Below are 27,898 nucleotides of genomic sequence, written 5' to 3'. Positions count from 1 at the left end.
AGCTGCCGATGGACCGCCCAGTTTGTCATATTCTGTTCGAAGGGCATCCTTAACTGAAATGCATTGCATATCCGGAGAAAATACAGTAGTTAGCAACCATTCTCAAATATAATGATATTCCAGTTATTAAAACCAATCCTCCAGACTTTGAATCGGCAACCATTAGCATTTTAACCCATATTCGTTGCTTCTATTAATCTTAAACCGGCCGCCTTTTTAAAAACAATTAATGACCTCTTAAAACTGCCATTGTCCTGATATGCTTGACTTAGCGTTTATTCCCATTTCCACAGGCCGAGCCTTGAGCCTAAAGACAGTGCATCATAGCAGAGAGCGAACTGAAAGGTTGACTACCTAATTTCAGGAATAGTCCTATTCATGGCATGTTTTACTGTTTATTTTAAATTTTAAGTGGTTTTCAGAATATTATAAAAAGCTTATTTGCTGGAAAACGCATGACTAATCGGGCTAACCAGCTTTCACATTGTTAACTCTCCTGAAATGGGATTATGAAGGCCAATAGGCGCCCCTGTCTCTTTAAGCATACAATGTCCTGCTATGTAAATACAGTGGAGGAGGAGTGGGAGGAGGGCCCGCCTCACGTGATCTCGGAGCTACAATTAGCTCGGGGAATTGGCAGAGTTAAAGCGGAGAAAAACACAGGCAGCTTTCTGCAACAAGTCACCAATCAAGATAGGAGACAGGTCAGTCCGTATCAGAACCATCCGGAGCAACAGTTCCTTCACCGTTTTCACGTCGTGCAGCCAAATTGCAATCTCCTCTGTACAATCCTTCTGGAAACTTGGCTTTCAAAAAAACCCCAGATTTCTTCTCAAATATTGCATTTCTTCTCCTCTCCGCTGCGGCTGACCACGCTGGATTCGATTTGTAAGTATTTCGTCCAAAGTACTTGCCAATGAATCCGACGGTTGTAGTTTTTCTTCCCCCACCCCCCCACCACACCCCCCCCCCCCCCCCAACTCGCCCTTATCTGGCAGGTTACCTTATCTCGCAGATAGAGGATGCATGTAAAGCTTTGACTAAAACGCCATTACTCCGGGGCAGCGCAGTTATCGATAGCGTTTTGTGATTTGTGTGATCATAGATAATAGAAACTAAACTCCAGCTCGAAACTTTTATTGGGCGCCTCCAGTTAGAGGTGAGTGCTCCTGGCTCGGCTTGGATGCAAACTGCTTCACATTTTCTGCCAGACTGGCTTTTAGATGGGAGCGAGCTGTCCCAGTAATTGTGGAGGGAGATTCAGTCAATCGCAACTATCTGTGCAAGTTATGCGGAGGAAACACTCTAGACCGAACATCTTGGCTTTCTGATTGTGATATTGGAAATCGCTGCGTCCGTCCAGAACTACATTTGGATCAATAAGAATTGGAAACTCCCCCCCCCCCCCCCTTAAATGCTCTGAATCGTGCGACTAATTTTCTATGAAATTGCACAAGATGTCCGGCCAAAACCTGTCGATTTCAGACAGGTTCCTCTTATCCAATCTGCAGCCCCGCAAGTCAGTTTCAGGTCAGTTTCTACACTCGAGTCTTTGATTCAAAAACTATGTTTAGAAAAAAAATCACGTTAATGTTCCAAAGCGTTGGAATGAAGTGAGGTGGTTGTTGCACAAAGTTAAATGGAACTTGTCGCCAGATACCTGTATTTCTGAACGGCATCCGAGTGAATATAAGATTTGCTTTGGAGTTTTTCTGTTGAATGATTTGTAACTGATTTATTATCTGTTTCAGGCGAATTTCTTACTTAAGAACGCGGATAAACGTGAATCATTTTGACAGAATCGCTTTGTTGGTGAAATCAGCAATGAACTGATACCAGAGTGAAGAAAATTTGAGTATATTCCGAACTCAAAACCTTTCTGTGTGCCTTTCGTTTTTCAACGCGTCGGGGCGTTACATCACTTAGAAAATGTACCAGAGTCTGGCAACGACCTATCCCCACGAAGCTTCCAGTAATTTCATGCATTCGTCAACGGCCTCACCTGTGTATGTTCCCACAACTAGGGTCCCCTCCATGCTGCCCAGCATACCGTATCTCCAAAACTGTGAATCGGCCCATCAGAGTCATCACCTGAGCAATCACACAGGCTGGTCGCAACCAGGTACGGAAAGCTCCGGATTCAACCCCAGCAGCCCTCATCCTTCGACCACCTTCTCCTATTCTCACAGTCCCCCCATGAACCACGGTGCCGGGAGGGACGCGGCGTACACCAACCCCTTAGTCATCAGCGCTAGCGGCAGGGAACAGTACGGCAATGCCCTGGTCAGGTCGGTGAATGGATCCTACTCCAGCCCGTATCCTACCTATGTCGGCCCAGAGATGACTTCAGCCTGGCCACCTGGGCCCTTCGAGAGCAGCATGATTCACAGTCTACAGGCCAGACAAGTCTCTATGTCTGGGAGGAGGTCCAGTCTGGGTAGGTAGCTGGCATCTATTTTCAACTGTGCCAAAATGGGAAAACTGCTAAATAACCCAGTAAGGTAACAAATGTTGCTTAACATGAATACATCAATAATAGAAGTACTGGACCGAAGGGCAGCAAATTAGCTTGTAACCCCCCCCCCCCCCACCCCGCCCCCAAAATATAATTAACATTCGGGAGTAATATTTATCTGCTTGCGCCAAGTTATGTGCATCTGCTTAAGCCAGGCTATGACTTGTCCACGTGTGATCAAATGAGTGTTTCAGTCAAAAGCTCTGATGATTATGACAAATATGGACAGCAATGGAGAACTGCAGCAGTACGCATGACCTCAGGGGCAGCAATGTACGTAATAGCTTGAAATTACATTCAGCAATTGATTTATCATAGCCCCAGACTGCCATTTCTTTCTTAAAATGGCACCCGTTTCAGGCAGATTATAGCCGCAGTCCGCTGAATGCCGGTGAGCAATCGCTTCCACTTCGTGTCGTTCACCCGCTGACGTGCTATTGGGTAATGATGTAACTATTTCCAAGTGATGACTTAAATTCAGATTATTCGTTAATGATGGTTTTAAAAGAAGGCTCCATATTCTATCCATCTGGGTCTACCTAATTTGTTTCGTGTACAGCTGTAGTCAGCAAAAGATTCTAATTGAAACTAATAATGTCTTCACTAAAACTGGAATTGTTGCTGTATTGCAGTCTGTTAAGGGATAGAAATGAAAAAAAAAATCAAGCTTACTCTATTAATCCTCATTGTATTGATTGAATCTTTTCGGGATTTTTTTTGCTCAAATATTTGTACCATTTGTGGACAACTCGGATTTTGCATAGAGGTGTCTCGTGTGTAATCCGTGTAATCTACAAGCGACCCAACATACTAAATTTACCATACTAGCATTCATCACTTGGATATTGAATAGACAAATAACAGTGGCTGACCGCTAAACCAAAACTCGAAAGAGAATATTAATTTCTGATAAAATGCGATTCACTTAACCAGGCGTTAACTGCGAGCCTTTAAATTTTATTGAGTTTTACGACACGACAGGGAATAATTCTGACCGTCTGTCGTCTCATTGGTATTTTCAGTTTCTATAGCATTCACTGTGATCTTTCTGCAATGTATGGTTTCATTTAATCCAGTCTACAGCTAATTTATTTTTTCTATCTCTGTTGAGTCCAGTGTTGCTTCGCACTGTTTTCTGTACATCCCAAGACTAACGAGTTCTGCTTCTTTCCAGAGGGAAAGGTGTATATTTATGTTTCTAACAGTTGAGCATTCCCCCGGGGGAAAAACTGGGCTCCAGTTTAACTTCTTAGCAGTTAACCAAAAGCCCTTTTAGACTTTGTGTTTTGTCCTTAGTCAAGCATTTACCTAGAGTTAGTGATATATTTCATGGACACAAATTGATCAAGAGATTGCAAGGACAATACGAAAAGACGAACCTTACTTTATTCCCGGCTTCATAGCCAAGCGCATATTCTATTTCACATGCCTTTTTGCCCAGCTAGATTTCAGCATCTGTGATTCATATTTAAATAAGCTTACCGCGTCTGTTCTGAAATAGAGTTGATATTTAGGGATGACACCTTGCGATTATCTTTCTGGAGCTGTGCTTATAACAAGGGAACTTTTAAGACATTTTTATATCCGGCGCCTTGAAAGGAATAGAGGTTGTAATTTAGGCCTGGAGAAGTCCCTGTCATGGGAATATGACGATTCCCCCCCTTTTATTCGGCGTTCCAGTTAGGAACGTGAAGGAGTGCTGAACTAATTAAAAATCGATTTGACTGGTTGGCTCCATACCTGCTTTACTCAATCTCTATCGCAACAAATATTCAATGTAGAAAATGTAAGGCTGTAATTTATGTCATTGGCCAATAGCATGGAACAATGGCGATTCCCTTAACCTGGGCTCTTTGAGTCATTTTCTAACACTAAACAGTTTTGAGGATGTTTAAGTAACATTCGAAATTTATGGTTTGTAAGCCTATTAAGCACTTTACTGGATCACATTAGCTCAGTGCAGACTCCTTAAAAAGTCTAGAAGTGCTCTGGCCCCATCTCCAAAACAATCTACAGATACAACCCCCTATTTACTACAGATAAAGAGAGAGAGAGAGACAGTGAAATTTGATCAACCATTCTAAGTATCAAGCACACTTCATTACTTGCTAATACCCAGCGTCAACTTTAAAGCGTCATAGATTAGAATTAATGGAAGGGTTTGCCCAGAGAGTGTCTTTTTACTTTTGACAGTTGATGGAAGAAATGCATATACATTATACACATATAATATATAAAAAGTGAATATATTTAGACTTATAGATGTTATCTTAATTAAATGATAAATAGGCACTATGATAAGATTTCTCTATCAATATTTTGTATTAAGTGCAGTGATTCAGATCTTCAAACTGAGGGATTGGGTTGTTTTGGTCTAAGTATAATAATGAGTATTGTGTTGCACACCATCAGCAGATTCAGAATATAATTTACCTTACCAAGTATATTGTCAGATTCTTTTCGATCTGCCTGCGGACTTTTGAAGATTCCCCTTACAGCAATGCTCTGAAACTCCATACAAAGCCCGAGCTATTAGCTTCAATATGAACTGGGATCTCAACACTTGCCGCCAGTACCAATCTTATCAAGGTTTAAATTTGCTGCCTGCAGAATTTTCTAACAAGTGTGCTGACATTATTTGGATGTCAACGTTATTCACACACACACATAAAACCATAGTGAACCGTTAATTCCTGTGAAATCCCTTTTGTAATCAATTTGATGCCAACTTTGCTTCCTGCTGAAGCAGAGCTGCTTCAGGACTGTAGAAGGTTTGGGGGGGGGGGGGGGGGGGGGTGGAGAGATTATTGTAATTGAGTCGCTTGATTTGATCCATAAACCGTTTCTCGCTCTTTTTTTTTAAAAAGTACAGCAACTGAGAGGGGAAAAACATTTTTTTTATCTCCTTCACATTTTTGAAAAGAAGGGGCCTTGTTTACTGCACGTTTTGACATCTGCGGGAATAAATCCAGAATGTTGACCTGTTTTCCGTCCACAGGCTGTCATTTGTCACCAGAGTGCAATAGGTGTGATTGATAAATCGAGTAGTGGATCACAGAGCGTTCTGTAACACAAATGAGCATTCCATCAGTCTTGTGAGCCAGTCTCCTTGTCGCCACCAGTCAACATCCAAAAACACTTTGATGAAAAACGGGACAGTTTGGCAAAGCATTAGGATTCTATCACCAACCCTGCTCCAAAAAAACCCCCACAATTAAACCTCTTTTCTCCTCCACAGTAATTATCTGCGCCTTCCACTTTCAAAAGGTATTTTACAGTGTAGGGGCAACAATGGCACGTTTGGATGCCATTTTATTTTCATCATAGGAAAATTTATCGTTCCCAGAATTGTTCCCTGCAACCAAAGTAACCACTAACTTGGTTTGTCAGACAGACATGTTTCAGCCACACGATATACACAGATATTTACAGTGTTGACATCAGATGTATATCTTGGTCACAGTGAATTATATACAGTTATTATCACGCATATTATTTAAAGCATATTTGCAAGGACGTTTGAGCATTTGTTTAGAAAAAAACAATACTGAAAAGTGCTTTTCAGAGATGATTATCATTGTTGCTGCCCGTGGTCGAGACTTCTGTCTGCAATTCCCTGTGCCAAACACTCGCCTTTTTTCACAGGCAAGTAGTAAAAGCGAAGGCTTATTCCTGCTCTGTCATTTAGACATTTTCTAAAAAATGTTCATACAGCCTGTTTCACCGTTTTATCCTAGAAAGGTGTAATGTGCATCCTCTAACATAAAAACTATTGTTCGACTGTACCAGGTCTAGAAGATGGTTTGATGGAGGAACATTGCAATTCATTCACTTTGGAATTAAGAAATAGGGTTGGACAGTCACACTTGCCAATGACTGATCCCTCTTTTCCCCACAATCCTCGAAACATTATTCAACGATTGAAATGTTGGGCGAAAAAAACTCTATACAACCTATCTCGAACGTAACGAATATCTTTTTAGATCTAAGAAAGTATTTTATTTAACATTTTTTTTTCAAATGACTCGAGGCAACTTTGGTGAATGAGGGTCCAGAGGGTATATAAATATAAAGCAAAACCGTTAAACAGAAATAAAGGTGTAAATGCAGGAATTTGCAGAGTTTGTTCTGATGGGACGCGTCAAATTCAAGAGGAAATCTTATTTTGTAAAATGTAATATTTTTAGAGGTGTAACTGAAATATCTCTCGCCAGTGAAACGGATGATTTGTATTTTGTGGGCAGAAGGTTCAATAATAACCGATAATTGAAGTTAGGGTTCCCATCTAAATGAAATAGTTCTCCTTTAAATGTTAGGCAACCGTTCTCAGTTGTTTTTTCAACTATGAAGTGAATGTAATATAACATACTCCATGGCCCAGCAAGGTAATAAATTATATAATTTATTAGAGGTAGAACTGTTTTTTTAGAACACTTTTTAACAGGATGCATTTTTCCCGACAGTCACAAATCTCTGTATTATGCAAACCAGATGTTACTGATTTTCCCTTTGGTCTCTACACCCCCGCCGCCCCCCCTCTTTTTTTTCAATAGAGATGTTGGAAGATTTCCCTGAGGGCCGTGAGTGTGTGAATTGTGGGTCCATGTCTACTCCGCTCTGGAGACGGGATGGGACGGGCCATTATCTCTGCAACGCGTGCGGGTTGTATCACAAAATGAACGGGATGAACCGACCGCTCATTAAACCACAAAGGAGATTGGTAAGCAGCGCGGTGGATCTTGGCTCCGCAAGAAATATTCCTAGCAGCGCAGCAACTCTCCCAGGCGCTGCTCCCTCTATCCCTCATAAAACCCACTGTTTTGTGAAGTTGAACAAGACAGGGCGGCCTTTTCCACATCCATCCATATAAGGGAAACTTGAGCCAAACTAAACGCGCCATATCCCCGTTTGAATTCCCGTCGTGATTTCAACCGATCATCTTTTCGTTTAAACACGTGTGACTTTTCCCTCCCCTTTTACTTGCGATCATTTATTTACTGGTGGTGTGGATTGTAAATCAGGGACTTCATTGATTTTGGATGTGGAACCTGACAAGAAATTGACAATTGATGGTTGGGCTGGGGTGGTGACTGAATGTTCCATCAAAGCCAGCACAGCTTTATTTATTTCTCTTCTAGATTAAATACAATTTATGTTGTATATTCCAAAAATATATGTTTAACTTTCTGTCTTCAATCACCATTCCATGTAGAATGGGCTGCAAAACAAACTCATAATTTTTATGTCTTAAATAACAACACTACATCACAATGTTGGGGGTCAACAACTTCCTTGACAAGGTCAGAGTTGTGAAGAGGCGCCCTTCAGAGGCCCATTCCCCATTCTGAATAAACTACTTAGGCCTTGACGATATAAATTATTTTAGCCTTGTGCCTTTCAATAAGCAAGAGGGGAACCTTGATCCTTTATCTCTGTGTGAAAACAACACACGCAGTTGTGACTAGGGTTATTTCTTTTGCACAACCTATTTTAGCTTGCATTGTGTTCCAATACTTTACACCATGCAAGTTCAAATGTAACACTCCTACAAATTGGGAAGTTTCTTTGCCAAAATGGAATAAAAGATAATGACATAATGAGAAAGATGGAGTGAAATACTTTCATTTTTATGACAAAGTCATTAGGTATGTATATATATACAATGTATATATCCATGTATGTATGTATATATATGAACCATAGAAAAGTTACAGCACAGGAGGCCATTCAACCCATCTTGTCCATGCCAGCCTGAGGACACCCTGGTGCCCTTTCTAATCCCACCTTTCCTGCACCCGGCCCATAGCCCTGCAGCTTACAGCACTTAAGGTGCAGATCCAGGTACTTTTTAAAAGAGTTTAGAATTTCTGCCTCTGCCACCAACTTGGGCAGCGAATTCCAGACACCCACTACCCTCTGCGTAAAAAAGTTCTTCCTCGTGTCGCCCCTATACCTTCTGCCATTTATCTTGAATCTATGTCCCCTGGTTCTAGAATTCTCCACCAAGGGAAACAATTTTATCCTGTCCACTCTATCTATTCCCCTCATAATTTTGTACACCTCAATCAAGTCACCTCTCAGCCTTCTTTGTTCTAAGGAAAATAACCCCAACCTATCCAATCTCTCCTCGTAGCTACACTTTTCTAACCCTGGCAACATTCTTGTAAACAATATATAGCCATGTACATAGTAACACTAAATGGAATTGACAGTAGAGGAGAGATCATGAATATGAAATGTTAAATTGCAGCCTTTGTGCCCATCAAAAAAAATAATTTTATCATTTTTTCAGTACATTGAAGCAATGGCTTATTGTTAAGAAATATAATAAATGCACAGATCATAACAAATAATATATATACCTGACTTTTTGTAACATAATTGATGGCTTCTTCAAATATCTTGTTTTACAGTCATCATCCAGACGTGCTGGTTTGTGTTGCACTAACTGTCACACCTCTACTACAACCCTTTGGAGAAGGAATGCTGAAGGGGAGCCAGTGTGCAATGCATGTGGACTCTATATGAAACTTCATGGGGTAATAGTTCTTTACTTTTGAAATTATACTTCATGCTGTGAACTGGTTAAAGATACTGATTCCACCAGTGTTAGTATCTATAAGAGGTAGGAGTAGAAGTAGGCCATTTGGCCCATTGAGTCTGCTCTGCTATTCAATGAGACGACGGCTGATCTGCTAATCCTCAACTTCACTTTCCTGCCTTTTTTCCCATAACCATTAATTCCCTTACTGATTAAAAATCTGTCTATCCCAGCCTTGAATATACTTAGCAACCCAGCCTCTACAGCCCTCTGCAGTAAAGAATTCCACAGATTCACTACATTCTGAGAGAAGAAATTCCTCCTCACCAGTCTTAAATGGGTGATCGCTCACTCTGAGATTATGCCCTCTGGTCCTAGACTCTCCCACGAGGGGAAACAACTTCTCAGCTTCTACCCTATCAAGCCCCCTTCTGTTTAACCACTCTATTAAAGTTTCTTCATTGCCCTAGCTATTATTTTAAATTGGAATAGTTAAAACTTGTTAAGTAGAATCTGTTATGCCTTTCAAACCATTTTCTGCTCTCCACTTAGTCAAAATTGAGAAAAAAAATCAGAGATCATGTTTATTAGACTACTTCCAATTAAAGGTAATTAAAAGTAGGCTAGCTGCATCCTGTGCAGTTTTATTCCAATATTGAAATTATCCCTCAGAACAGTATTACATTGAATATACAGCACAGGAACAGGCTATTTGATTCCACCAGTCCATACCGACATTTATACTCCACTCGAGTCTCATCCCCACCCTCCCTCATCTAACTCTATCAGCAAAGCTCTCTAATTCCTCTTTCTTAAATGCTTATCCAGCCTCCTCTTAAATATGTCTTTATTATTCACCTCAGCCACCCCATGTGGAAGTGAGTATCAAAACTCACCAGTCTCTGGGGAAAGAAGTTCCTTCTGAATTCTCCATTTCATTTCTTGGTCACTATCTTGTATTGATGTCCTCTAGTTTTGCTCTTCCCCACAAGTGTGTCTACTCTATCAAAACTTCCCATCGTTTTAGACCTTTTCGTTCAGGCCTCAGCTTAGTCTTTTCAAGAGAAAAGACATCTAGCCAGTTCACCCTTTCCTTACAGGCATAACATTACATTTCTGATATTATTCTTAGTAAAATTTTTTATGCACTTTCCTCAATACCTGTATATCATTTTTGTAATATGATGATTAGAGCTATAGACAGTACTCCCAAACATGGTCTAGCCAAGGTTCCTTAATTGATTACCATAGCTTACCTAGTTTTCAATTCTCTACTTCTAGAAATAAATCCTAGTGTTTGGTTGGTTTGCTTCCTTGATGTAATTAATGAGGTACACATTTTATGAAACATAACACAATTGAATCCTAATCTACACGCCTGCCCCTGAGTTTATTCATTTCATTTGGTTGTGTATTTGGTTAATAAAATAACATTATTTTGTAGGTTTCAGTGGATTCATTCCACCTTCGATCAATAAGTTATCTGAAATTGTTCACCAGTAGCCATAAGCAAAGCTGTAGATTTTAGGGAAATGTTAGCTGTCCCATGTAAAATCAACAAGTATAAAATAGATTGCAAAATAATTTCAACGTGGAACTATGTTTAAAACATGAAACAGAAATTTGTTTACAAAGTAGTTATAATTTTCAATGAACGGTTTTCAAACCTACTTGGCAGGTTTTCATAAATTCAGTTTCACTGGAGTTTGGATTAACATTTTTCATTAATTTAGATTTAAATCACTATAAAGATGTACATATAAATTTCATATAATATCCACTGATGCACATTACAGACTGATTCGTAAGCCAAGCACCCATGGCATAGATGCAAAAGTATTAGGCTGGTTTGGCATGCAGCTAGCTGAAAGGTAGACAATAATGGATGTCAGATATCAGAATGGAAACTAGTTGACATGAAGTCCAGTGTGGTTTCTAATTTTCATAAATTTAATAGAATTAAAATAAGTGACAGAGTTTTGTCTAAAGTACTTGAATTTATGGATGACACCAAACTGAATGCAATGATTAATCAACATGTGATAATCTAAAGGGATCCAGACAGGTTAGACTAAAAGGCGGCAAAGTGTTACATGCAGTTCAACATGAATGTGAGAAGTCATGAGATTAGGTGGAAGTAGCAAGAATGTAGATTACATAACAAACCTCTTAATGGTAACAGGGCAGTGGGATAGGTTATTAAAACTGTTGGTTTAGTGTTTGAAGTAATGTGAAGAAAACAAACAAAATGTATACTTAGAGGTGTCACTTACATGTATTGTGTTATTGAAGTCTCCTTAATCTGACCTTAGCGAGGTTATATCTGAAGGCCTGTGTCAAGTCTTGATCTCCATTTTGAAAGAAAGTATGACATATTAAAGAAATGCGGATTACAAGATTGATTGCTGAACTTAGAAGGCTGAGTTATGAGGAAAGATTTGTCTATGGATATTCTTTACTGTCTAGAGAGGAGGAGGATGAGAGGAAGACTTGATAGAAATCTTTCAGATTTGAATGACTATCATGAATTTAGATCTAGGGAAGCTCTTTTGTCAAGCACAAGATTTAAGGATTATGGGGCACACTTTTAAGTTAAAGTTGACAAAAGAAAAGGATATTTAGGCAGCCTTTTTTATAAGATGGTGTTTGATCAGATCATTAGTGGCAGTAGTGGAACAAAAATCCATGGTGGGTTTTTAAAAAAAGATTAAATGAATTGCTATTAGGAAAGGGGGAAAAAAGAAAGCTATTAGTTTCAGAACTCTGGTAAAGAAACTGAAGGTTTCGAAAGAAGAACCAGTGGTCTCCTCTTTGCCAAAATACTACTATGTTACAACAAAAGGTACAGAGGTACCAATACTGATGGTACTTGTAAAAAAAATGTCATACCCTTGTAGATTTGGCATAGGATACACAACTTGATATTGGTTTCAGGCTGGTAGAAATAGTCTGATGTGATCTGATATCTTACAGCAAGCAGGAAATATATTGAAAGTGTCAAGAAGAAGACATACATATGTCAAAACTTCAACATAAGTAGAAAAAGAAAGAACAATATAGCATGTACATTAATTATAGCATGTCCTTGTGATGCATCAAGTAATTACTTTTGAAGTATAGTCACTCCTGTTGGGTAGTTAAACACAATAGCTCAATTTTTCCAGAAAAAAAAACAAATGGAATAAATTAAAAGTGAAATACTGCGGTTGCTAGAAATCTGAAACAAAAACAAAAACAGCTGGAAAAACTCAGCAGGTGTGACAGCATCTGTGCAGAGGAATACAGTTAATGTTTCGAGTCTGTATGACTTGAAACATTAACTGTATTCCTCTCTGCAGATGCTGTCACACCTGCTGAGTTTTTCCAGCCCTTTTTTTTGTTTGAAATGGAATAAATTACTAGTTTGGTGGTGAAGGGGTAAATGTTAGCTACGACATCAGAACTCTCTGCTCTTCTTCAAAAGTGCCATTGATTTTTTATTGCCATTGGAACAGGCAGGCAAGGCCTTGGCTTAACATCTCATTTGTAAGATAGCACTACAGGCAATGCAGTATTGAAGTGATGTCTTCGCACTTTGAAGCAGAGCTTTAACCTGTAACCACATGACTCAAAGATGAGAGTGCTGCCACTGACTAAGGTCTGTGAGTTCATTCCCTAAGGGAGCATATTCACTACAGGTCACCCAGAGCAAGACTTAATGCCATAATTTTAAATTGACTTCAATGTAGATTTAAAGCATGTTCTTTTGAAGGTGACAAATTGGTTTATGTGTTTCATTGTATATAAGGTGTTATGTAATCTCAACTTGGTTTATTTTGATGTTTGAATCGAATAATATGCATCCTTATTATGAAGACATAACACAGAAAATATATCCTTTATTCTCTAAGCCTTATGTTGAAAACAGAATATTTCAATATGTAATTCTCAAAATAGATTAATATCAAGTATTAAGAAATTTTATACTCAAAGTAGAATCATTGAGCACTTACAGTGGAAGGCAGAAAATCAACCAGTAATTCCAACAAATTGTCCAAACATTGACCTTTCTCATACACACATGCTCTTATTGGCAAACCTTGCTCAAGTGGCATTGAAAATGAATGCACTTTTGTTAGTTAGATCTGCTAATATTATTCAAGTATAATTGTGTCATTGTCCCACATAAATTATACAAAATTGTAATAAACAGCTCCTCAAAACTTTGTTACATTAATAGAATGTGTTACTGTAGTCCAGTAACTGTAGCAATAACTATTAATATCGCAAGTGGAAATGACACAAAGTGTGCTATGAAAGTTGCTGCATTTTGATGCATTTGAAGAGGTGTTGGACATAGTTATAGCTGGAAGAACTGAGCCTCAACTGTACCCATTAACCATTCTTGCTTATACCCAGAATCGATAAAACATTTTCAACACAGTAATACATCTCAGAATGTGAGCAAACATATATTGTAAATTTAACACTTCTTGATTTTAAAGGTATTTTACATTTACCAGTTCTATACTATGATAGTTGTCACTCATCTGTGTTGATAGTGGCATTAATATGCCTGAAAATCCTGGCATCTTCAGGACACAAAAGAAAACAATCCAGGAGTGACAATTTTGAGCACATTCCACTGAAACTAAAAGAAAAGCACAGCATATTTAGTTTTAATCTTGATTCAATGTTGTACTTGGTGCAGCATTTCTAATAGGTGGACATCCATTCACCGAATCCGGCAGCGGAAGACATTCTGTGAATCACAATTGTTCTATTGCTATAGTTCAGTACAGACTTCCCTTCTGGATCCTTCCCCTGTACAGAAGCAAAAAAACCCCTACTGGGGAAAAACCCAGCCCTGAAGTACAGGCTTCAATGAGCATTGCCTGCTTTCGATTCACTCTGAGGCTTGTCCTGATTTATTCTTAAAGGGACCTGCATTTCTAATGTTGTCACAGCATTCAAAACAAAATCCTGTAATGTGCTTGATGTGGGATTGGAGTACCAGTTATGTTGTGTTCATATCCTGCAGGTGCCACGCCCATTGGCCATGAAGAAAGAAAGTATCCAGACAAGAAAAAGAAAACCTAAGAATGTTACCAAATCCAAAGCTTCCTCAGGTACAAGGGTCACTCATACTCCTATTTTTAATAATTTCTCTGTTCTATCCCATCAAGTCTATCACTAGGGGAAAGGCCTGAAGTCCCATACCAGACCGATGGTGCTGGACAGCAGGATCTGTGTACTGGGAAAGTGCCTTGCTTCCTTAGACATGTCGGGGATTGTAGCCAGATAATTGTGCCTTTGCAGTGCCTAGTAACAAATGTTGGTGCAGCATGCACTGTACCACCACACTGCTGTATGGCTCTCTCCTGATAAAATAAAATTGTACCACAACATTTTTTTTCAGAATTGTGTCCCCCCACCCCCAAGTGTTCTGCCATACTTATCCTGCTCCAAAATTAATTGTTCTTAATGGTCTCAAAATCTCCATTCCTCTTGTGTTCTCAGGCTGCTTGCAATTTTATTCAATGTGTCATAAAATAAACGTAGTTGAACCTGCTTCCACGTTAATGTTGCCTCTAACCTCGTATGTGTGCAAAGCAGCTGGAATCATGTTTCCCTTAAGGCTCGCATCATCTTCCTGGATCATACTAAAGAGTCTAAGACAGTCGGCTATTTGTTAATGTGTTGAAAAGAGAGTTGGGATTGGGAACTTTTGATAAACTAAAGAGAAAAACACTTGCATTTCTATGTCAAGCATTTAAGTAGATGTTTGCGTATTATATAAAATATTTTTATAAGATGAAAAATTAAATAAAACATGCAGAAAGGGGCTAGGTACAGACATGCCTCAAAAAAATCAAATCTGATAATTTAGTAAACCAAGGATGGATATTTTCATATCTTTTGATATGACTAGAGAGATAGTAACAAACTACAATGAGGAAGCAGATCCTATCTAAAGCCCAATGTATACCACTGGCAATTAAATTTGTTTTTGATAGGCCTTGTGATCTAAACTCTATTACAATCATGCCAGCTATAGCCTGGAGTTTTGTCAATAGCATACCATTCCCGATGACGGAGTCAGAGCTGTGTGCCACTTCTACTCTCTTGCTTTTTCCTGTTTCCCGCGCAATTATAATTAAGATTTAGAGTGCAGGCCGTGCGCATGGGAACACGTCCAGGTCAGCGGCCGAGGAAGCTTTTCATTGGTGAAGCCCGCCATCAGCTGATAATGCAGCAGGTATGGGTGGCCTATAAAAGAACCTCTTGGTCAAACAGGGAAGTGCTGCATCACTTGTCACAACTTTCCTCCCCAGTTACATTACAATTAACATAAGAATTGCAAGCACAAAGGTGGCATGGGTGTTTTCCAAACTCAAATTTCACTTGTAAATATTACACATTACATTAGTTTTGCTTTTATCATATGTGCATCATTGTTATTTGTTGAGACTAGCTTAGTCAGAGAGCTAAATGTACTGGCACATTTCATAATTGGCACAGATTGATGGTTACAGGGGAGTTAGAGACATTTCCTTTATTGTGGAAGAAACAATGTTGTGTTTCTAGAGAAGTTTCCTTTATTGTGGTAGAAACAATATTGTGTTTTTTTTGTCCATTTTTTATGAAATGTTCATGTTAGTGTCCAATGTTGTACTCACCACTCTAAGACATGGCTGAACCTGCAGACTCAGCTGGGCCTCCCTTCTATCCATTGTAAAGGATTATGTCCAAGATCACTCTCAGCAGAGATAACTGAAATGTTGTAGGAATTTCAAAGCCCTGTAAGAACTCTGTCAGCCAACACCCTAAGATAGACACACATTTCAACAGTACTGACACCACCCTTTAAGCCCCTCATTTTCTTACCTTGACTGACTGTTCCCACCACCCCCTGGATGCCAGGCCCTCCCATTTCATTTTTCTATTCCTGCCCCTCCCTCTCCTTCCCCCGGATTCTTCTTCCAATCCTCCATGGGTGAAATATTTAACTCGGTAGGCAGGCGTGCGACCAACCCACTTGAGCATAAAATATGACGCGTTGACATCAGGCGGGCTTCCTAACATCAACATGCAGTCATGCAACGTTTCATTCGGTGGGCGCACGCCGGAGTCAGTAGCGTGCCCGCCGACAATTAAGGTCACTAAATTATCAATTAAATAGAATTTTTCGCTGCCCGTCCAACCTCACAGTTGGCGGGGAGGCGAAAAGGTCAAGTGGCCTTTGCACATTTTAGGAAACATCGTCCATGGGCAGGATGAGGTTTCCTAAAGCAAATAACAATGAAATAAACATTTTAAAACTTAATTAATAACAGAGTCACATGAGAGGACATGTTTTATTATATTTCTAATGTCTTTATTTTCTTTTATATATCTCTTCATCTCCCTGAGGTAGCACTGTGCTTCAGAGAGCTTATCAGGCGCACACATGCATGCGTGTGTGAAGTTTGCGCTTGCCCCGCTCGCCCTCCTCCCCCCGCCCACATAGGCAGAGCTGAGCGCTGCCACTCATGTTTCACACTGGGCAGGCCTTAATTGGCCTGCCCGCATAAAATCGCGTTCCTGCCTCGATCATGGGCAGCGGTTGGCTTCCTGACCACCCCCGCCCGCCGAGCCCACCCAACAAGGGCAAGATTCTGCCCCGTGTCTCCGACCCCACTCCACTGACTCATCCTTGCCGGTCCCAAACTTCCATGCAAGCTGCCATTCTTCTGCTCCCCTCCCTTGTGCTGTAGAGTTCGATAACGAATACCACTGACCTTACACACAGCTACACAAAGCCAAATGCTGTATGCCACCTTTAAGCAATCACGAATTGGATGCCACAAGATTCTCGTGCGCCATTGACTTTATCACGTGGGGAGGACTTTATTAAGAACGATTTCATGCTGAGTGTTCATGGCTTGCAAAAGTATTACAAGTATGAATATGCCACAGGCCTACGTGAGGCTTGACATGCCACAAACACACCTTGGCGTCTCAACTTGCCATAGGGGAAATTGAGATTCTGCAAACCATCTAATTAAGTCGTATTATGTTTCTCGCTTGTGTGGGATTCACATAATCCCCTCCATAGTTATACTGTTCCAAATTTCCTCAAGTAAATTTTGAACACCTGGATTTGTAGATAGGTGAATCCCTCATCCTTGTTGGTGGGCATGAGTAAAATGTCTTTTCTTGCTTGAGGTGACAAGATTGTTTAATACTATAGCAGCCCATCACTATGTGCAATTAGTTTAAAAATCTCACGAACATTATGATAGGGTCAAGATTGTCATGCTACTGCTTCAGAGAACATTTTACTGTTAACTCTTTTAGATGGGTAAGAAAAAGTTAAACATTTCTACAGATTAATTGTTGCATTACCAGATTGGCTTAATTGCTAGCACTTTTGTATCTTGAATCAGCAAGTTGTGCCAATCCCTAGCAAGTCCTAGTTGAGCACATAATCTATGCTAAGGCTTCAGTGCAATTACCAATAGGAGTGCTGAATTGTTGAAATTATTCCCTTCCCGGGCGCTATTTGAATGAAAACATGGGATTCTGCTGGTGTCTTGTCCAAGATTCCTGCTTCAACTGATGCCACTAAGTTAATCATTCATCTCATTTGCTGTTTGTCATGTCTTGCTATATGCAAGATTGATTGCCTGTGTGTAATTCAGAAATAACTCACTGGCTGGAAAGGGCTTTTCCACAATGGATAAGATGTGGTGTAAAACAGACTGCCAATTCGCTATAAGGCCATTTTGCACTACAGGCATTGACAGATTTGATCACCCAATAAGTTTCTAATGAAGTTGCTGCGGTTCTCTCTACATTAATTGAAACAATATCTCAATCATCAAATAAGTTTAATTATTACCAAATTCTGTTATTTTCAAGGCACAGCTTCAGGAACCAACTCCCCATCTTCTATGTCAAACTCTGAAAATGCATCAACTATCAAAACTGAATCTGATTTGGCCTCATCTCCATATGCAGGGCAAACAGTAGTGTCTGTTTCTCAGGTAAAGTAACAAGGTTTTAGTATTAAATGTAATCAAGCATGTAACCTAAGAACACAGAGACATAAAGCAGGTACATTGGTAATTTAGAAGTTGCAGTAAAATAAGTAATCATTGCTTCTTTATGCATAATTTAAAAATCTTAAATAATTACTGATTTTTATTTCATTTATGGATTTAATGAAAATGAGAAAAACAAATATGAAAACGTGATAAAACTGTATAAAATTCTAACAGGGCTAGATAGACTGGATGCAGGGAGGATATTTCCCCTGGTTGGGGAATCTAGAACCAGGGGCCACAGTCTCAGGATATGGGGCAGGCCATTTAGGACTGAGATGAGGAAAAATTTCTTCACTCAGGGGGTGGTCAATCTGTGGAGGCCGGGTCACTGAGTATATTCAAGGAAGAAATTAATACATTTTTGGATATTAGGGGCATCAAGGGGTATGGAGAGAAAGCAGCAATATGGCTTTGAGGTAGAGGATCAGCCATGATCATATTGAACGGTGCAGCAGGCTTAAAGGGCCAAATGGCCTACTCCTGCTCCTAGTATGTGATTACAGAATAATTTTTTAAAATTATAAAATAGGTGGCACTTACATTTCAAAATTCAAAGGACACAACTTAGTTGGTAAGGGATGTGTACATATTGTAAATTATTTCTTGTATCACTACTGGAACAAATATAATGATTTTTATTTCTGTAGGCACCACCCACAGCTATGATAAGCCGAGAAGACTTGAATCGTGGTCCTTCACAGTTGAAATACGTACCTGAAGATTATTCTTATACCTCAGCCACTGCAATCCCACAGACTGGAGTTAATGTTCCACTCAGACAAGACTCTTGGTGTGCCTTGGCCCTGGCATAAAGTATGGTCTTACAATTTTTGGTCCAACTTTTCTGCTTTGTCATTGAGTGGACTATCCAGATACCCAAAGGGGTTGAAAGAAATAACTTGAGCCCACATATTTGTATTGCATATTTCTAATTGGTGAAATGCCACAAAAGCTCAGTTACCTAACCATCCCAGCAAAAAACTCTTGATTCCGGATCTGGGTACAAGCTTTATTTGTGAATCAGTAAATTTCAACATCCCTGGCAACAAGCGATCAAGTGAAACATATACTGTTCATCTCAAACGTGAATGAAATCAAAACCATTCTTTCAAAGTGACTTCTTGTGAACTATTTGTGAGTGCAATTAATTTCATTAGATCAGCAGTAATGACTGATCCTGTTAGGCTGAATAACTTAATAATTTAAAGGGAAAGTGTGAACAGAAATTATTGTGTGTTATGTTGAAATATTGCTTCTTTCGATGGACAGATATTTCACTTTTGCTTTGAGTATTTTAATGTTATACTGTACTAAAGAAAGTAGTCTGTTCCTTTTTTGTTATAGAACTTTTAAAATATTTTGCCTTTTTAAAAACAAGATGAATTCATTCATCTATAATCTATAAATATATATTAAAAATCAAGGCTTCCAATCTCTACACAGAAATATACATAGATGGTTAATGGGAAAAAAGGATCGAACAGCATTTGACATGTATATTACACAGTAGAAAGGTTATTTTAACAATGCTAATGTTTTGCATATCCAAAAGAATACACATGTAATTACCTTTGAGACGCTGTTGTAAAATATGTTGTGAATAAAAATGTAACTTTGACACAGTCTTTAGCAATTATTATCTGAGAGCTAAACTATAAAGCAAACTAGATGACAAGATGTTTACTATTGACTCACAAACCTTTAAGTTGAGGTGCAATGGAGAATCACTCTGTAAATGGTAGACATTATCTCAATTTGTACACAAAATACCTCAAAATAAATTAAGATAGTTATTCTCCATTAACGATCATTTTCATTTTAAAAAAATCACTTAATTATATGATTCTTACTTCATGCCTAATAGTTTATTCTGAATATTTATTAGCCAATTGAAAATTATACAAACCAAATTTGCCATTAAATCAATGGCAAATATTACAGAGTCAGTTTGTGTAACTGGTGGAATTGATTTCCCAGTAATTTGCTAGAAATATTAAACCATGGAAAGAACTTTCTATCAACTAAAATGACATGATGACAAAATATTGAGTTAAAATATGTGTTCTCTTGGGTTACAGGTGATGAATGATATGGCAAATGTATTTTTTTAATTATGCAAAATATGGTGCCTAATTGCTACCATAATTCAATCATATGATAAACTGTAACTGCTAAGAACTAAAAAGAGATGATTAGTTTTAGAAAATGCATTAACTGATAAAGTGATTTGAACGTTGCAATATGACTCCTGTTATTGATCTTCAATTTACTGACTGTATAACACGTTTTTATACATTTTATCTAAGTAGAGTATTGTGCACATTTCAAAAATCTAATTAGTTTATGATTGATATGGACAAGGAAATTATTACTTTCAGTACTTTTGCTGTCAAATGTTTCATCCTTGTAAGGCTGACAATAAATACAGATCATTTACTGAACTCTACTGGGTGTTATATATTGAACAATTATTTTTACATGTACATGTATGCATACTTTAGTCTGCAGATAAATACATCTTAAAATTAAAGGTCAACTAATTTTCCTCATTACTAAATATCTCTGCAACTGCACTTATGTTAACAAGACTTAAATGAATTTTTAAACAATTGACTCAAACAAATCAGGATTTTACTCAGGTTTTTTCCTAAACGCTACTGTTAATCATATGATTAATGCTATTTGAGTTCAATATAGAAATATCAATTACATGCATTGCAACATAAAAAGACCTGAATCATCCCCAACCAGGGCCTTGAGGGTCAGCTCTTTAGCCTGGCCAAGGTGGGCATTCAATAGACTAGGTTGGAAGCAATCCACAAAGGCTGTGGCTCACTCTGTCTCTTCCATGGAGAAGGAGCACACCTGTACACACGAGGTCATCTATGACCAGTGGGTGCTGTAGAGGTTGAAGTACATGGTCAGTGCTGGAAACAGGTGGGTGGTTTCATTTATTAAGCTTCCTTTTGTATGACTTGGGTTTTATTAGTTGTGCTCCTCTAAAAAAAATGGGGAACATTTGTTAGATTTCTTTGGGATGATGACATTGGAGCAACCCAATGGACTGGATTTTATGGCCCTTGGCCAACGTATTTGAAGATGGGGATTCTCATAAAATAAAGCAGGCCTTCCTACCACCTTCCCACCCACCCCTGACTCTATCCCATGTTACAGTTGGCAGGGAAAAAGTCAGCAGCCTTGCCTGCCCTTAGGCCTATTGAGGCCCTTAAGCAGCCAATTAATGGCCATTTAAGGGCCTCATTCTCTCCCCGGTGCTATTTTATATGCAGCAGGGGAAGGCAGAAGCAAGTGGGTTGCCCAGCAACTTCACTGTGTGGGCTACAATAGGGCAAGAAGGGGGATGCCTTCTGTAGGGTCTCCCCTGTGCCCATCAGAGGCACCACCCCACCCGCCCCCCAAGATCAGAGTCGCCCCTTTAACCCTCCCCCAGCCTCTCTAATGAAGTCCTTAACTCACCCTTGCTGGGGCCTCCCTGTCAGGCCCCTCCAAAATACCAACTTATCTCTGAGTCCAGTCTCCATGACTTCTTCCACAGGCACTGCCTAAAGTGCTGGTCGTGTCCACTGCTTGATCCTGACGCTGCTGGGACTATGGCACTGCTAGCCAATCAGATTGGTGGACAGGTCTCAAGGGCGGGACTTCTTTCCAGATGGATCAATTAAGGCTGCTCCCAAAGTGTTATCACCGCAGGGCAGCTGGATTCTGAGTCAACAGGCTTGAAGTTGACTTTTCTATCGAAGGGGAGCAAAGAATACATCCCCTTGTAAAATGCAACTCAGCTCCTCATGGATAGAATAAAAGGAGCATTTGCACTTCAGTCCTTTCTTAATTGCTGCTGTTTTCTTTAGCTACATTTAGCTACATTTCCTGCTCATTACTATTGTGTTCTAATGCTTTAAACAGACACCTACCCAATACTCCCATCTACTAGACCTGCCACAGGTCCAAGAAAGCCAATCATGTAAGAAGTAAACACCAAAGGCAATTTGAATAAATTTTGAGCGAGGTTCATTATATGTCGAACAATAATATTATACATGGCTTGCCTTGTGCCGAAACTGGACTTGGAAAGTTAAACTTTCAAATGACACTCAACCTTATACTATATTAAATGCTCAAACCCCGATTCTATCCTCCTTCCTAGGCTGCCCCTTGGGATTGAGGGTGACTTGTTTCCACTCCAGTTCCATGGTTTCTGCAATGGTCGATAAACCCAATGTGTGATCTGCAGGCTCTGCCACATTTGGGGCACATGGCGCTTGAAAGGTTGGATGGATGTGTTGCTTGGAGGTAATTTCTATATACCCCACCTGAGCAACATGCGCAAATTATGCCACTCCTCTATATTAGATTATTTTTAATTAGAATGAGCAACTATGATGCAAAGGATAAAAGATATTTACAATTAAGAGGTTATTGAGTCTTCTCACCCATTTTGAACCACACCATTGGATTCACTGGTATACCCCATTTTCTCAACTTTAGTCCAATTGCTATTAACTAAACTAGATTCCAAGTGGAAGGGCCAGTGCATGTAGAAAATATAAATTTATTGTTGGACTGGAAGAGGAAGAGATTCTTAGACAAATTCCAAGGTAGGCTATTGGTAACTTCCAACTCAACAATTTCTTATGACAGAAGTTTCCCCTTTTCAATCATATTTTATACAGTATTTGGCACCACTCCAGAAAGGACTGTCATCAAATGTTTTATAAGTATAACTATCTATTACTGCTATACTATTCATCAAGTCTGCCCTTTACTTACATTTGATAAGACAGCAGCAATGATTAACCTTTCTTAAATTCATTTTGCCTCTTTATCAAAGTCAGTTGTGACAAATGTCTGTAAACTTCATCCCTTACTATCATCTCCGAGATTCCCTACAGCTAAAGTTAAGCTGGCCCGTGGTTTCCTACACTGTGGGCAGGATTTCCGGTTGTCGGGCAGGCGGGCCCGAGAGAGGCAGGGAAATGGACCGCCTCCCGCGATCGGCCCCCGACCGCGCTTTCACACCGGCTGGTCAATTAACGGCCAGCCAGCGTGAAACATGCATTGAGAACCTCAGCGCTGCTGGGGTGAGGGTGGGAGGAGGGCAAGCAGAGAAGTCTGCGCATAATCGCTGAAAGTTCCCTGAAAGCCAGGAGCTGTCTCAGGGAGCTGAAGATTGTAGAAAAAGAAATAAATATTTTTAAAAATGAGAGAAACATGTCCCCATATAATGGCTCACTCACGTTAGCAGGGACATATGTAAAAATTACGTCTAAAAATTTTAGCTTTTTTTCAAATTACTGTTGGAAACTTCAACCCGCCTGTTGCCTGGCTGATTCGCCTGCCTACCACCCTTAAGGTTGGACGGGCTGCAAAAAATTGCTTTTAATTAATTGATTAAGGGCCTTAATAGGCCTCTTAATTGTCAGCGGGCGTGCTGCCAACTCTCTTGTGTGCCTGTCAACCGAAATATCTCACAAGTGCGCGATGACATTGGGGCGCTCGCCCGACATCATTATGCGCTATTTTACGCCCGATCAGTTCAGGCGTGCGCCCTCCTGCGGGACGTGAAGTCCTGCCCTGTGTTTCCATCTTCAAATAGTGTTCACGCGTTAGGTAAACCACCGATTTGAATCCATCTGGTGATAAAAAGATTTGCGAAACCCTTCTATGCTTTCACCAAGGCATTCTTTACCCTTCTCAGGTACAGATGAGGCTGTGGTATTTGTGCACATTCTCTTACTTAATAAGGCCAGTTTGTCTTGTCACTTCAGCTTCTATTGTTGACCTCAAGCAGGCTTGGCTACAGTTAGCAGAGACGGTGAGCATCAACAATAACAACAATTTATTTACCTAATTCTTTCATGGGATGTAGGCATCGCTGGTTAGGCCAGCACTTTTATTGCGCATCCCCAACTTCCTTTGAGAAGGTGGTGGTCATCTGACTTCTTGAACCACTACATTCCATGTGGTGTTGGTACAACCACAGTGCAGTTTTAATCCAGTTTTGACCCAACCTATATGTAGATAGTGCCTTTAACATAATGAAATCTGCCAAGATGCTTCGCAAGATGATTATAAAACAAATGACATTTACTCACATTAAAAGATATCAGGTCACATGACCAAAAGCTTGGTCAAAAAGCTTGGTTTTAAGGAGTGTTTTAAATAAGGAAAACATGATAGGGAGGGAATCCCAGAGCCTGGGACCCAGGCAACTGAAGGCATGGCCACCAATGGCAGAGCAATTATAATTGGGAATACACCGGAGGCCAGGTTTAAAGGAGCACAGATATATTGAAGAGCTGTAGGGCTGTAGGAGATTACAGAGATGGGGAGGAGTAATATCATGGAGGAATTTGAAAACAAGGATAAGAATTTTAAAGTCAGGATATTGCTTGAACAAGAGCCAATGTAAGTCATCAAGTATAGGGGTGATAGGGGAACAGAACATCTGCAAGTTAAAACACAGGCAGCAGAGTTTTGGATGAGCTCAAATTTATGGAGTAGAATGTGGGAGGCCAGCCAGGAGCGCATCGGAATAGTTGAGTCTAGAGACAACAAACATGAGTGAGGTTTTTAGCAGAAGAGTTGAGACAGGCATGAAGTTGTGCAATGTTACAGAGGTGAAAATAGGCAGGCTTAGGGATGGCACAAATATAAGGTGAGAAGCGCACCTCGGGATCAAATGTGACAGCAAGGTTGCTGTTAGGAAATGGAGATAGTTTAAGTAATTTATATGAGTGTTAGGAATAAGGTATATCTTTAAGTTTAATTTGTATTTCTGTATTTGTGGGTTAAAAGGATGAAACCTGAGTTTTAGTTTCACTTTAAAAGATGCCTGCCTTTTAATGAGATTTTATGGCTCTTGAAGGGGAGGGAAAACAAGGTAGAAAAAAACTGCTGTTGTCTAACAACAGTGTCCAGAGAGACAACCCCACCCCCCCTCACCCCCACACACACAGAGACAGAGAAACTGAAAGAAGTTTGAGTTCAGTTGGAAGAAGGTGCCAAAAGAGGCTGGACTCAGCAGAGGGAAATGCAGAGGAAACAGGTTTCTCCAAAGAACAGAAGAAGGAAGGCCCCAAGAAGACCTTCTAGTCAAAGGGAACAAACAGGAATCTGGGACAGGTTCTTTTAAGTGAAGTTAAGAGTGAGGAGCAGGGAAAAGCTCCAAGCTTAAAGAGAGAAGCTGCGGGACTCAGGTTTAAAGCAATACATGCTTGCGAGAAGCCAGAAGATCCAAGGAGACAGCTGGAGGTCTGTAACTATTTACTACGGGCATGTGAAGCAGTGGTGTTCTCTTGGTACAAATGAGCATATGAGAGAGAGTGCGTGGAAGAAAGCTTGAATGCGCGTGGTGATCCAGAGGAGAGGAACATAGGAAGGAGAGTTCAAAACCCTGAAAGTGGACCCTTGTGGAGGGTGTCTGAGAGAAAGCATCATTTGGGAGAAGATTCCAAAGTGGCTTCATTGAGAGCAGAGATTGGAAACCTTTGTGTGAAAGACAGAGGTCAGTGAGATTAGTTAGCTCACGATGTGAAAAGCGCCTGGAGGGAGTTGATGAGAGATCCACTGCATCTGTTTGGGGTGGCATCTGTCACTTGGTTTCAGAGTGTGGTGTGCCTAACCACAGGAGGTCTATTGGTTTACATGAACCATGTAGTTATTGTGAATATAAGATATAAGATAGCTTTTGTAACTTGTGTTATCCTTACAAATCTGTATATATCTGTAAACGTATAGTTGTGGGTGAAGGAGTATTGTAATATAGTTCATCTTTTCCTCTTTAATAAATGTTTTAATCTTTTGTTAAAAGTTCATCAGCTGACTCCTCTGACTCTGTTCAGTAGCCATTCTCCACGTTTCTTAACGAAAAATAAAAGTTAGGATCTATCGATCTGGGTTCCACTCTGGGATCTGGTTTGTTCAGGAGTAACATCAACTGGGACCATAACAGTTGCAAACAGACAGACTTCATCTCAGACTGTTGCCAGGGAGAGGGATGGAATTTGTAGCTAGGAAACAGAGTTCAGAACAGTGACCAAAAACAATGGCTTCAGTCTTCCCAGTATTTAATTGGAGGAAGTTTCTGATCATCCAGTACTATATGTCTATAAGCAGTTTGATAATTTAGCAGCAGTGGAGGAGTCATAACAGTTGTCTGTCGAAGGGCCATGAGGACTCAAAACGTCAACTCTTTTCTTCTCCGCCGATGCTGCCAGACCTGCTGAGTTTTTCCAGGTAATTTTGTTTTTGTGTTGGTGAGGTGGAGTTGGGTGTCTTTAGCGTACGTATGAAAAGTAATGCAATGTTTTTGGATGATGCTGCCAAGGAACAGTATGTAAGTGAGAAATAGGACGGAGCCAAGGATAGATCCTCGAGGTTCACCAGAGGTAACTTTGTGGGAACAGGAAGAGAAGCCATTGCAAGTGATTCTCTGGCTATGATTAGTTGATTAATAAGAGCAGCAGGAGTATTGTGGCCAGGACCTCGATACAGTGCATAAAAGGTTTAATGGCTTCATTAAGTTTGGCAAGGTGAATGTTGTTTTTATTCTTTCACGGTGCATGGGCATCACTGCTAGGCCAGCATTTTTGTTGTCTGTCCCTAATTTCCACTTCAGAAGGTGGTGGCGAGCTGTCTTCTTGAACTGCTGCAGTCCATGTGGTGTAGGTGCTGTGAGGAGGGAGTTCTAGCATTTTGACCCAGTGACAATGAAGGGACAGCGACATAGGGGTCAATTTTTCCTATGGCGGGCGGGCTGTTTGGGAATGGGCGTGGGCGGGCGCGGAGCTGATCACCGCCCGCAATCGGCTGTGCACCCCCATTTTACGCAGGGAGGCCAATTAAGGCTCGCCCAGCATAACATGCGCCTGGTAGCGCTCAGCGCCACCTGAGCAGCCGGCGGGGGGAGGAGGGAGAGTCGGGGCCTGCACGGAGCTGCCTCGGGGAGATAAAGTTGATAATAAAACTTTTTTCTAAATAAAATTAAAAATTATTTAATCATGTCCCCTTATGTGACAGTGTCCACAAGCAAAATTTATTTAATTATTTTGTAAAACCACCCGTGGATGAGGTTTCCTTAAAAACATGAAGGCCACTTGTGAGCATCGCCTGCCTGCCAACTTTAAGGTTGGACAGGCAGCATTGTGAATATGATAAATTACTTTTTTAATGGCCTTAATAGGCTGTTAACAGTTTGGCGGGTTTGTAGTTGACTCTGGCGTGCGCCCGCCGAACAAACTATCGAAATGACACGCGATGACATCGGGACATACGCCCGACGTCATCTCTCGTCATTTTACTCATCGGCATGTTGGGCCCGCCCCCGCATGCTGGCGGCAATATTCTGCCCATAGTTCCAAATCAGGATGGTGTGTGGCTTGGAAAGGAACCTGCATGGTGTCCCATGCATCTACTGCCTTTGTCTTTCCACATGGTAATGGTCGAGAGTTTGAAAGGTGCTGTCTCAAGAGTCTCAGTGAGTTGCTACAGTGCGTCTTGTGTCTGGTATGCCTTGTTGTCAAGGGCAGTCACTCTCACCTCACCTCAGCTCTTGAGTTCAGCTCTTTTGTCAATATTGGGATTAAGGCTGTAATGAGGACAGGAACTGAATGGCCCTAGTGGAACCCAAGCTGAGTGTCCATGGGCAGGTTATTGCTGAGTAAGTGCCACTTGATAACACTGTCGACAACACTTTCTATCACTTTGTTGATGATCAAGAGTAGACTGATGGTTGGTAATTTATCCTGCTTTTTG

At 40.3% G+C, this 27,898-nt stretch overlaps 1 protein-coding gene across 3 annotated transcripts; it reads left to right on the top strand.

Annotated features, from left to right (window-relative positions):
- Positions 1-625: 625 nt before the first annotated feature.
- gata5 (GATA binding protein 5) lies at positions 626-20,565 on the top strand. 3 transcript variants are annotated; one of them, XM_041204813.1, is made up of 7 exons: positions 626-888; positions 1,752-2,437; positions 7,069-7,235; positions 8,929-9,054; positions 14,077-14,164; positions 17,940-18,064; positions 18,772-20,565. In XM_041204813.1, exons 2-7 carry the CDS (start codon positions 1,930-1,932, stop codon positions 18,934-18,936), a joined length of 1,179 nt encoding a protein of 392 aa, XP_041060747.1. In that variant the 5' UTR covers positions 626-888; positions 1,752-1,929; the 3' UTR covers positions 18,937-20,565. The 3 variants fall into 3 exon arrangements, with proteins under 3 accessions (XP_041060747.1, XP_041060748.1, XP_041060749.1); XM_041204814.1 differs by lacking the exon at positions 626-888 and adding an exon at positions 1,102-1,530; XM_041204815.1 differs by lacking the exons at positions 626-888; positions 1,752-2,437 and adding an exon at positions 2,834-2,906.
- Positions 20,566-27,898: the final 7,333 nt, after the last annotated feature.

This window comes from Carcharodon carcharias, chromosome 14 (assembly GCF_017639515.1).
Source record: "Carcharodon carcharias isolate sCarCar2 chromosome 14, sCarCar2.pri, whole genome shotgun sequence".
Taxonomy (NCBI): domain Eukaryota; kingdom Metazoa; phylum Chordata; class Chondrichthyes; order Lamniformes; family Lamnidae; genus Carcharodon; species Carcharodon carcharias.
The sequence above is the reverse complement of the archived record's forward strand: the minus strand, read 5'-3'. Positions and strand labels throughout refer to the sequence as shown.